This window comes from Tachypleus tridentatus, chromosome 6 (assembly GCF_004210375.1).
Source record: "Tachypleus tridentatus isolate NWPU-2018 chromosome 6, ASM421037v1, whole genome shotgun sequence".
Classification (NCBI taxonomy): Eukaryota; Metazoa; Arthropoda; class Merostomata; order Xiphosura; family Limulidae; genus Tachypleus; species Tachypleus tridentatus.
Window position 1 is genome coordinate 108,021,922 of NC_134830.1, and position 12,008 is coordinate 108,033,929.

Genomic DNA, 12,008 nt, shown 5'->3' on the forward strand with positions numbered 1-12,008 from the left:
TTTATAGCAATATGACAAATTCAACTTTTCTACATTTCTTGTGAAAGTGAAATATCAATCTAATTAAAAATATGAAAAAAAAAATTAACGTGTTAGTAGCCATTATGACAAGAAAAAACAAAACAATTCATGTTTAATGTCTGTAGCCATTACGATTCTTCTCTCTATACATGTAGTAATTTTTCAATATGCAAATTCATATAGTTTATTACTTTTGTAGAGTAGGAATTTCAATTTACACTTCTGTATCTACACTTCCCCAGTAAAGTCACTAACTTGTATATTTAAATGTCTATTTCTGAAAACTACTGCTACAGAATACTAATGATGAATTGATTAAACAGCAAGGACACACTAAAAATCAATTTCTGAAACCCACTTATATAGTATCAATTTTTTGTAAACTACTGCTACAGTTTAGTAATATTCAACTAATTACACAGCAATAACACATTTAAATGCCAATTTCTGTAAACTACTGCCATACTTTACTTATGTAAATCATTGATATAGTTTATTTATACTTGATTACTTAACCCTCTCACCCTGGGTTTCCTTTAGTGAGCATGTTTTAGTATTTTACATTCAAGAATTTATTAAACTATTTTTTGTTTATATTATACAAATTAGTATAACATAAAATTTTAGCTAATAATCCATATTTAAATAGTATGCAAGATTTAAGTTCTTATTTCTATAAAGCAATATTTAAAAATATTCTGAATTTTTCCTAGTGTGAAACACATTTTCTCTATTTTATCAACCACCTCTCTAAAAAGTACAAAATTAAATGTCATTTACTCAATATAAAATTACCATTGCTCAGACAAACCATAATTTTTATAGTCTTCAATTTTGTTTGATTACAGAGCTATCAAATAGAAAACCAGTCCCCTCTTGCCAAACCCACCTGGTACATTCTCCCTTTATGGATTTGTTAATAGTTCTTTCTAACACTTAATTATTTGTTATCTATAACAAATAGAAAGCCAAGGTTTTCATCTATCAAATAATAATGCAACTTTACCCAGAGTACAACCTTCATTTCCATAGAAAAGTTATTGACTGACTTAAATTAATTTTTAGTGGCTCTTGTTGTACAGTAAGTAAGCTAAAAAAATTTGAGAATTAGGGAAAATTGTTTATTTTTTTGTATATTATTAGATTATGTTCTTTGGTCCACTATTTAATGGAATAAACATTTTGTGATGTTTTACTACCATCAATGTAAAAAGTAGGGTTAAGTGTCATCAACAATCAATAGCAAGAAAAAAGAAGATTGGGTAAGTACTTTATTTATTGTATTTCATGTTTATTTATTACTATAAAAGTAAATAAAATGTAAAAACATAGACCTTCTTAAGTGAGCTAAGATTAGATTAGGTAAAATAAATAATAAAAATGTTTCATGAAACATGCACACAAGTAGCTCATAGATAATGTAACTTGATAGCATAATTAAGAGCTGCACATTCACCAAGTGATTTACAACATAATAGCAGAGATAGTAGTTAGTCAGGTTTAAAGGGCATCCAAAGAGCAATAAAACAATAAAATGTAATTATATAGATGTATACTGTCTTGAGCTTTAATTTAATTAGGATAAACAAATGTAAATTCATGTTACAAGTTTAAGTCATTCTGGAAAAAAAAGAAGGGTAATTTAGATCTATTGGGTTTTTTTTTTTCATAATTATGAGGTCAGTCAAATTTACTGATCATGTTTTCACAGTTAGGGCAGAGAAAATAACGAATGAAATATATTTTACTGAAAAAAAAAACGTTTTAAGTATATTTAGGAGGTCTTATGGAATACACAAAAGAAATTTGAGATTTTTGAGATAAGGAAATGTATCTTTAATCTTAACATGAAAATTACTGTGCACATGGACTACTTAAAATAAATACTCCATATATTCATGGACAAATCTTTAATTTAATAAAAATAACTTTTTATGTGAAAGACTTAAAATGTTAACTGAAAGACTGCCATATTTTATAAAGATATACACAATATATTTTGAAAGTTAGAAACATTTAATCTATAGACTCTAAATGAGTAGAAAGAGGTCATGTGGTTGGTCAAATTGACTGAGCCACGTTGGGTTAAACAGCAAGAAAACATTTAAATGCCAATTTCTATAAGCTACTGTTGCAGTTCACCTTTATAAATACTGATACAGTTTATTTATATTCATTTCAGTTTGTGACAAGTACACACTTAAAACTGGTTTCTGTAAACAACTACTACAGTTTATTAATACTTGGTTCAGGTTACAATAAGTACAAGCAGGTAAAAAAATCTTGCCATTATTAGTTCAGGTTAAGTGGAATGTGACTATTAGAAACAAAGAAAAAAGCTTTTTGTTTAATATCCTGTTTACTGTGTACGAGGCTCCTGCATTTCAGTGGTTATTGTTGTTATACAATAACATAAAGATACAGAGAATAATTATCTTACTAGATTGACAATGGCTTGTCATGAATGAGAATAAAATTTGAAGTCGTAATTTACATACAAAAACTACAGTCATTGTTTAACCAAGCTCTATGTATCAGTGTATTGTTATTGTAACATTTAGTGTATGTGATATTCAATAACAAATATTTAGGTACTTGTGATATTTATGTTGCATACAGTGAGGGTATAGCAGTATTCTAAGTTGAATAATCTCTACATGCAAGTTTAATAACCATGAATTTAAGGTAAAGACAGGTTTCACATGGTGCTATATAAGAAGTAGAATTGAAGAAAATTGATTTGGTTGTTTTCATGAATACTGCAAATGTGTGTTGTTGTTTTTTTTTTTTATAGCAAAGCCGCATCAAGCTATCTGCTGAGCCCACCGAGGGGAATCAAACCTCTGATTTTAGCATTGTAAATCCATAGACTTACCATTGTACTTGCAGGGGGTTAATGCAAATGAAATCTATTTCATGAAATTTTCAGAATGCTTAGAACATTTTGAAATATCCCAATGGAAACCATAGAATGTTCATAATGATTTTAATGACAGGAAAAGTGGGTTTCATGCTATCATCATAACATTATAGACTTCACAATTTCAGAAAAACAACCACAAGTAAATTATTAAAATTGCTAGTGCCATATTCATGAACATAATTACACAAGTACAATCTGTCTAAAGCTAACTGTTTATAAACTACACGAGTAACTAGAGCTAGAAGTTTTATATTTCCAAAATAAGTATTTCTTAGCATTCCAATTATGAATAGCTACACAAAATATGAAGAGAACAAGCAAGAATTTATTGCTAAATGTATCTTATCATAAATATTGTACACCTTGGTTACTTAGAAAACTGTGTTGTACTGATTAGATTTTCAAGAAAATTTCAGGATGCTTAAAATATATTGAAATATCACAGTAATCAATAAAATAAAAATTTTTGGGCCAAGCTATTGAGGTGAATCTTTCAAAATTCACAAGGTAAGATTCTTACTTCATGATTTCCATGTTATTAGAAAAACACAAAACTGGAAGAAAAATAGACAAGAGAAAAAACGTTCTACTGATTTTGGTGATGTTATTAAAAACACTTTAAATTTTAATCTTCTTCTGTAAATACTTTAGGTATACCTCTCCTAAATATATTTCAGAGGACATACATGTATTATTTAATGGTATAATGTTTGTTCTCAGAAAGTTCACATTTTTTTATGTGAAATATTCTTACCATTACTTTCACCTTGTCCTAAGACTGATTCTCCAGAGTTGTCACCTGTCATTTTTGAAGAACTTTGAATTAATATTAGATGCAAATGATGTGTAAGAATAAATTACAAATACTGATGCTATATTTGACATAACAGAAACTTCTAATTCTAATAAAACTACAGAATAACTATGCAGATCTATCACTTATATTTAAATAGCAATGAACATAAAAGTGTCCAACTGAGCATTTAGCAAATATGATAAATTATCAAGGAGCTGATATGTATTACAAACTGGTTTGAATAACTTAAGGTTTTTCAAATTAAGTTCACTGGAAACAATTTTAATAAAAGGCATTAACATTTCTGTAAAGACATTTGGTGTTCTAACTTTACTATTGCAAGTTATAATCTAGTGAGCTAACTTTCAGTCAAGCAGACATCAAAATCATCACTGATCTCAAATGCAAAATTTAATGATATGAAAAAGCATAATGTGCAGTAACATTTTGGAATACTGTTATTGGAATACTTTTTGTATTACTTCTATTAAATTATCTATTGACTTTAATAGAACCAACATACATAAAAAAATATCAATATTCTTCCACCTGAAAGTACAATCTTTGAAAACTTCTCTCAATTTTTCCACTAAAACCAGTTAGAAATGGAGTTATCTATTTTTTTGGTAATAAAAGAGGGAATGTTCACGATCTACTATAAAGAACTGTATAGTCAATCAATCACCTTACGTCTAATCATTCCTATGGTCTATAACTACATAAATTAAAAGCATTCATCCTCTTGTTGCAATTCAGTTGACGTGCGGCAATTTTCAAGAGCAGATGGCACCTAAAGCAGCACTCTTTTGAAATGACTTATTTACAGGAATTTACTAGTAATACATCACATGGAACAATATACAAGACATTGCTGGTTGACTATTATTATGGAATTACAGTGAATTATAAGAATAAAAATTAGAATTATGGGAGCATTAAGTTATAGCAGTATGTATACCTAACCCCTCTCCAAAAAAAAACAAAAAATAGATCCATTACCACAAGAAGCACCTATTTAATTTTCACACCATCCAAGAAGTTTAAGTGCAAATAATAACACCATTTGTCTCTCCTTTATCACCTTTTTGTTTTTTGATATACTGTTTAAGATATAAAGAAGTTGTTAAATTTTGAAGGGCAGAAAAAAGTTAATACTTTATTAAATATTCTGAAATAACATTTATTGATAATTAAGGTTAATGAGATTCAGTATGGATTTAACAAAGGTGATGTGCTTTGGTTTTTGATTTCCAAAACTTACCAGAATAATAAGTTTTTTTTTATTTTAATTTAGGATTTTCTGTTCAGATTCAAACCTGAAATAAATCAGCTCTTAAATTAGAGGATTATTTTGCAAGCACAAAATTTTGTTTTTGAGAAGTTAGTTTAATAGTGATTAGCTATGTAAATATACTGAGCCAATTTTAATAAACATCTCAAAACTAAGATGTAAAACATTCCATTATTGTATAATGACAAGATTGTAAAGAAGCTATTAGAAATGCTCAATGCTGTAACGTGCCACTTGTTGAAAAAAACACGTTATTTTAACATGTGAAACACATTTTAAACCACATATGTTACATCTATGTTCACTGTTTCCTAAAAGTATGTAAAAGAAATAAAATCCAAGGTGGTCTCTATATGTGGCAAGCATGATACTCAAATTCTATCAAAAATTCCATTTTTTTATTAACCTTACCTCTGGGCTCAGAAAATACAGCTAACACTTGATTTGGTATTGTGGAAACTGCAAACTGATGGTCTCTTGGAATAACAGTTTTGTCTCCTGGATCCTTCATATTCACTAAGTCCTCTGCCAACTTGAAAGTGATCTCTGGTTTTCCACCAGAACCTCTGAATTACAAATAAATGTGTGTGTGTGTGGGTGTCTATATATATAAATCATTTCATTTTCCCTTTAAGAAAATGAAACACGAAATTTCACACATTTCAGTTACTTACTAATGAATGTTTCCTTTTCTGTTTGACGTTTGTAATAGAAAGTGCAATATTATGAACCTTAAAAGGAATTACAGCCACTTAATAAAGACACTAAAGCTTTTAGTTTTGCTCACTACATGTTGTATACATGAGATTTGAAGACCTGTTATAACCATGTTTGAATTTTAATACTATATAATATGAAAACTGTCCACAAATGTTTTGTATATGGTTCAAAGTTCAAGCATTTTATGGAATACGTGCTTACTTGGCAATTTTCAAGCGACCTACTTCAGTCAGTGAATCAGCTTTTTCCCACCTTGTTGAAATATATTTTGGTACCTAAAAAGATAAAGATTATTAATTTGACACACCTTACTGTATTTTCAATTTATAAAATACTATCATCCCATAGAACTGAAATTAATTTTTTTAAACCACTTTAACAGCAAAATTCTTTGTATTAAGAGTTCAATGATTAAGTTTTTTGTTTTTTTTAAATGAACAAGTCAATTATCTTACTGAACTTTCAAGGAGAAACTAAGTAAAACATTTTGAATAATACAGATATTACATTTAGGTTTCTCTATCATACTGATTCAATACACTTTTAATATGACACCCACTAAAGTCTTTATAATGTGACTGCATGTAGTACATCTGCCTTGGTAGATCTATTATTGCAGTAAAAATAGGTAAGATAAATCAATACACTTAAGATTTATTGTGATAAATTATCAGTAGAATTAGACCTGTTTTTAAAAGTAATTTGTAATTTGCCTGAGATGCCACAAATGCTTCAAGCCAAGAATCACCAGAACTATAACAATAAAGAACATACCTGTTGATTAATACAAGTTCTTTTTCATACAACCATGAATGTCCACTTAACACATTTGAAAAAAGAAATATATTAAAGTTACATGCACATTCAGCTTAATAACCAATGTGAAGTAACTAATGTACGAGATCTTACATAGTTTAAACTTCCAATGTGAAGCAACACATGAACCAAATATTACATAGTTTAAGCTTCTATTATTTGTCACTGATCATAAAAGATACACGTATTTAAGAATTGAAAAAAAACCACAAAATTTGTATTTTTAATACATACCCATTATAATTTTATTCTACATGAGACTTGAAGAATAATTTTTTCCACTCCATAATAACAAAAAACCCAACTGAAGTAAAAATGTATTCTACAGATGCCTGGTATAATTGTTAAAATTGATCTTCTTGGGGTATCTTCAAAAGATTTCCTAAGAATGTTGAAATGTTGTCCTGTACTTTAATTAATGTTTTAATACTAACACCAGTCATCTTTAGAATATAAATTTTTTTCCACTATTTTGACATTTTCTTAAATACTTAAGTAACACTTTATACCACTGCTTTGCTTTTGTCTAAGTATGTGTATTTATGGGAATAAGAAAAATGCTGTTTTCAGTATCTACTGGAAGTTGGTTAGTTGTGTGATTTAGTGTTTTATGACACAAAGCAGCTAGGTTATCTGCGCCAAACGTCAGGTAAAAATAAAGTAAATGTAGTAAAATTCATAAAAGGAAATGAAGGTAAAACAAAACAGCATTCAAAAACAAAAAAAGCATAAAACCAATGTTGACATCTAGTCTACAATATTAAGAGAGAAACCAGAGTAAGAGAAGTTGTAAAAGACTTTCTGTAGCATAATGGTAATTATCATAACCCGCCAGAAAGACTAACAGGTAAAGTACAAGAACCACCGTCAGTCACCTGAAGTTGCCCTTTCCAGTCCTGGTTCCGGGTTATGTGTCATTATGGCCAGTATCAAAAGATAAGTAATAAAAGTGTCAAAAGACATGCAGCAAAATTGTAATAATAACTCGCCAGGATGACTAATGGGTAGTTCAAACAGCAGCGTAAGTCATTTGAAGTTGGCCTTTCCAGTCCTGGTGTTGAGTTATTTAATGTCATGGCCATTTTCCAATTTTAAATTGAACTAGAGAAACTGTGATTCTTAAAAGGGAACCACAATTAAAAAGGTGTAAAGAATAAATATCAAACACTTAAATGACATTAAAAAACTTTATCAAGGTGGACAGTGTCACCGTCACCAATAACACTGTCTAATGTTTTGGACAAACATTGGGACAGGACATGTATAAAATAGTGCCGTCGTTGAGAGTTGTAATGATGGCATGAAAGTAAAATGTGGCTTACAGTGATCTGAGTGTTACACAAACTACACAAAGAAAATGATGAGTTAAAAAACTGTGACCAATGTGTAGTCTAGTTAGAACAACTTCCTCCTTCCGAACCTTACAGAAGCTAGACGGCCATTGTCCAATATAGGGTTTTATTTGGAAAAGCTTGTTGTCGTGTTGCTCACTCCAAGTTGACTACCAGCTTGCATGGAGCCGAGCCTTGAATACAGGACCATAGTCCATGTATGGCTAGGCACAGTGGTGATAGTGCCAAAGCGGATAGATTTAGCTACTGTGTCTACAAGCTCGTTCCCACAAATACCAAAAGAAAAACTGGATAGAAGCAGATGTTAATGAGAAATGGGCCAGTCAGTTTTGAATATCAGCGAGAACAGGGTGTGAGCCAACGTGAAGCGATTCCAGGGCCAGTAGAGAACTAAGCGAGTCAGTATAAATAGTGCAGTTAGAGTACTACTTAGCTTCAATATGATCCAGGGCAAGAGTTCAGAAGTGAGCACAGAAGCTGTAGAGGGGATTCTGTGCGCAACCACCGAACTGCAACAAACCATGGCAGAGCCCAGAGATTCACCTGATTTGGAACCATCCGTATAAATTGGAATGGAAAGATTGTTCGAAAGAGGTTCAGTAAATAAAAGATGGTACTTCCAATCGGGAGTATTTGCTATTCTCAGATGACTTAAAGAAAGGTCACATTTGGGGACTGTAATAAGCCATGGTGGGATGGGCTGACCAGTGGATTCTGCAATGTTATCCAAGGACAGACCCAATTCATCCTATTGTGCCTGGATGCGAAGACCAAAAGGAGCAATGGCAGATCGTCTGTTCTGAAAAAGTATGGCCCACCGAAGAAGGAAAACAAACCCCAGGTGGGATGCTTTGGTAAGGAATGAAGTTTTGAAGAATATAGTAAAGACAGTTGCAAACGGAGAAGGTGCAAAGAAGGTTCATGAGATTCTATGCATAAGCTATGAACTGGGGAGGTGCGGAAAGCCCCAGTGCAGAGTCGAAGTCCTTGTTGGCGAATGGGGTCCAGCATCTTTAAGGCCGAGGGTCTGGCAGAGCCATAGACCAGTGATCCATAGTCGAGTTTTGATCGAATAAGAGTACGATATATCTTTAACATGGAACATCGATCTGCTTCCCAAAAGGTGGTAGAGAGAACATGGAGGATGTTCAGTGCTCTTGTGCATTTGACCTGTAGCTGCTTTACATGTGGTATAAAGGTCAACTTACGGGCAAAGATAAGCCCCAAGAACTTGGTCTCAGGGAACACAGGCAGCAAAACTTCAACGATATATATACGAAGTTCAGGATCAGGGTGAATACCCCATTAGTGGCAAAAGTGCATGCAAACAGTTTTAGAGAGAAAGAAATTAAAGCCGTTTACTGTGGTCCACTTCAGTACATGATTGAGGGCAGATTGTAGTTGCCATTCAATATATCTCATGTTTGACGACTGACGCGAGATATGAAAGTCGTCGACATTGAGCCCGTTTCCAACAGTGAGAGGGAGTTGTTCAGTGATGGCATTAATCTTTATACTGAAAAGTGTAACACTCAAAATACAGCACTGAGGGACCCCAAGTTCCTGTAGAAAAGAATGGGAAAGTGTTGAACCCACACAAACTTGGAATCTCCTGTTCGTTAAAAATTTTTTAAATAAAAATGGGTAAATGGTGACATAACCCATATATATGGAGGTCTTGCAAAATGCCATACCTCCATGTTGTGTCATAAGCGTTCTCAATGTCAAAGAATATTGATACAAGATGTTGTCATTTGAGAAAGGCTTCTCTGATTGACGTTTCAAGTCTAATTAGGTGGTCCATGGTGGAGTGCTGTCGTTGGCACCCACACTGGGTGGGTGAGAGGAAGTTGTTTGATTCAAGGAACCAAACAAGATGAGCATTAACCATCCTCTCTATGGTCTTACAGAGACAGCTTGTCAAAGCAATTGGACGGTAGTTTGAAGGAATCTTGGGATCCTTCCCAGAATTAGAGAAAGGTAATATACTAGCCTGTCACCAAGCATTAGGAAAAACATTCTCCTGCCAGATCTGGTAAAAAGCAATGAGAAGAATATCAAGAGAAGCACGAGATAGATGGCACATCATGTCATAGTGTACATCATCTGGTCCAAATGATGTACTGCCAGACCGATGATGAGCCATTTTCAGTTCCACCAGTGTAGAGGGACAATTATAGTCAAAGAGACAGTCAGTTCGGAAGGAAAGAGGTGAACGCTCTGCCCGAGTCTTGATGGCCATGAAGGTGGAGGAACAAGCAGAAGTGCTAGATACTTGGCAAAAGCTTTCACTTACAGCATCGAAGATGCTCCAGACATCAGCTACTTCTTGGCCATCAGAGAGTAAGATCAAGAGGGGAGCAGAATTGTAGTGCCCACTGACCTTTTAAACCCTGTCCCATATGACCTTGGAACTGGTGTTAGAAGATTGTTGTGAACTTAATCCAAGATTCCTTCTGGCTTTGACGTCTCACCCATCTAGCATGTGCCGGGCCCTCTGGAAAGTGATGCGGTTTGAAAGTGTGGGATACCTACGGAAAGTATCCCAGGCCATTTTTGAGCCTTCCGTGCCATGTGGCAGGCAGGATTCCACCATGGACGAGGATACAGTGGAAAATGTGTCAAGATTTTAGGAATACACTGAGCAGCTGCTTGTATAATACAGTCAGTTACTGCTGCCACACAGTCATCTATTGATGGCTGACAGACAATGGCAGGATCGTGACATCGACCACGGCCAGCCTCTCTCAAAAGTATAGGAAAATAATCATTGCCTAGTAGATTATTGTCAACCCTCCATGAAAAATGGGAGAATAATGAAGGGGAGCAAACCGAGAGATCAATAGCAGTAAAGAACTAACTAGGTGCATGAAAATAAGTAGAATGACCAGTATTGAAAAGAGAGAGGTTGTGATCAGAGAGCATATGCTCTACAGACCGACCCCTCCTGTCAATAACAGCACTTCCCCAGAGGGGATGACATCCATTAAAGTCCCCCAGGATTAGAAAGAAAGATGGCAACTGTTCAACAAGAGCATCAAGGTCTGATTAATCATAAGTCTCTTCAGGTGACAGGTAGAGAGAAGAAACAGTGATGGTATGACCCAAGGAAACACAGATGGCTACGGCATTCAAGGGTGTGTTGAGTGACAATGACAATTGGGCACATGCTGATCAACCAACAGTGCCACCCCTCCATGTACTCATCCATCACACAGCCTGTCATTTCTGTAAAGAGAAAACTGTCGAAAGGTGACTATATCAGCAGGTTTAAGAAATGTTTCTTGTAAGAAAAGACATACAGGATGGTAGGAAGCAATCAGTGTTTTGATGTCATCCAGATTAGAACGTAAACTTAGTTCCATTGTATCAAGGTGGCCATTTTTAATGATGCATAGGCAAAGTGGCTGGAGAACCCTTCTGTTTACGACCATGTCTTTTTTATTTACTGTCCTTATTCAGAGGAGGTCTATCAACCTCCATGGATCCTGCCCTGGGTCGATTGGGCAGGTCTTTGTTGTTGGAAGGGGATTCCAGTGACTGAGGATGAGAACAAATGATTGTTTTGCATTTTGAGGTGGAAAAAAAAGATGTATCTGAAGAAATGCCTGTATTTGGAACCAAAGGATGTGGATCTTAGGGTTTGTTGGAATGTATGGGAGGAACAGAGATGGGTGTAGTAGTTGATTCATCAACTTTTTTAATTATGGAGGTCAAAAGGCTTTTCATTTGTTTTGAGAATAATTCTCTTGGAGGCACAGAGAGATGTGTCTGCACTTCCACTGTAGTTGTGGAATGAAATGCAGCAGCATATGTCCGAGATGAAGTGGCGGACAGTAATTTCCGAGCCTCAGAATAAGTAATGTTACGAGTCATTTTCAAATGCTGCACCTCTTTTTCCTCCAACCATTTATGACAAGAATTAAAGTAGGAAGGGTGAGAACCATTGGAGTTGACACAATGTGGGTCTGTGTCACACTCATAGGCATCATGGTCCTTGCTACCACAACGAGCACGTCAGAAAACCACGACATGACGTCTTTGGGCTGCCAAACCTCTGACACTGGAAACATCGGAGAGGGTTTACAT

The 12,008-nt window shown here is 33.9% G+C and overlaps 1 protein-coding gene across 7 annotated transcripts in view; it reads right to left on the minus strand.

The window, feature by feature from the left end:
- The window catches only part of TfIIFbeta (transcription factor TFIIFbeta), a 34,580-nt gene that overhangs the window by 8,888 nt on the left and 13,684 nt on the right, over window positions 1–12,008 (minus strand). For all 7 annotated transcript variants that reach the window (XM_076506847.1, XM_076506844.1, XM_076506845.1 and 4 more), the window contains 3 exons: window positions 5,953–6,026; window positions 5,443–5,597; window positions 3,699–3,743 (listed from right to left, as the gene is read on the minus strand). In XM_076506847.1, coding sequence (XP_076362962.1) covers window positions 3,699–3,743; window positions 5,443–5,597; window positions 5,953–6,026 — 274 coding nt within the window. The remainder of the gene's footprint in view (window positions 1–3,698; window positions 3,744–5,442; window positions 5,598–5,952; window positions 6,027–12,008) is intronic.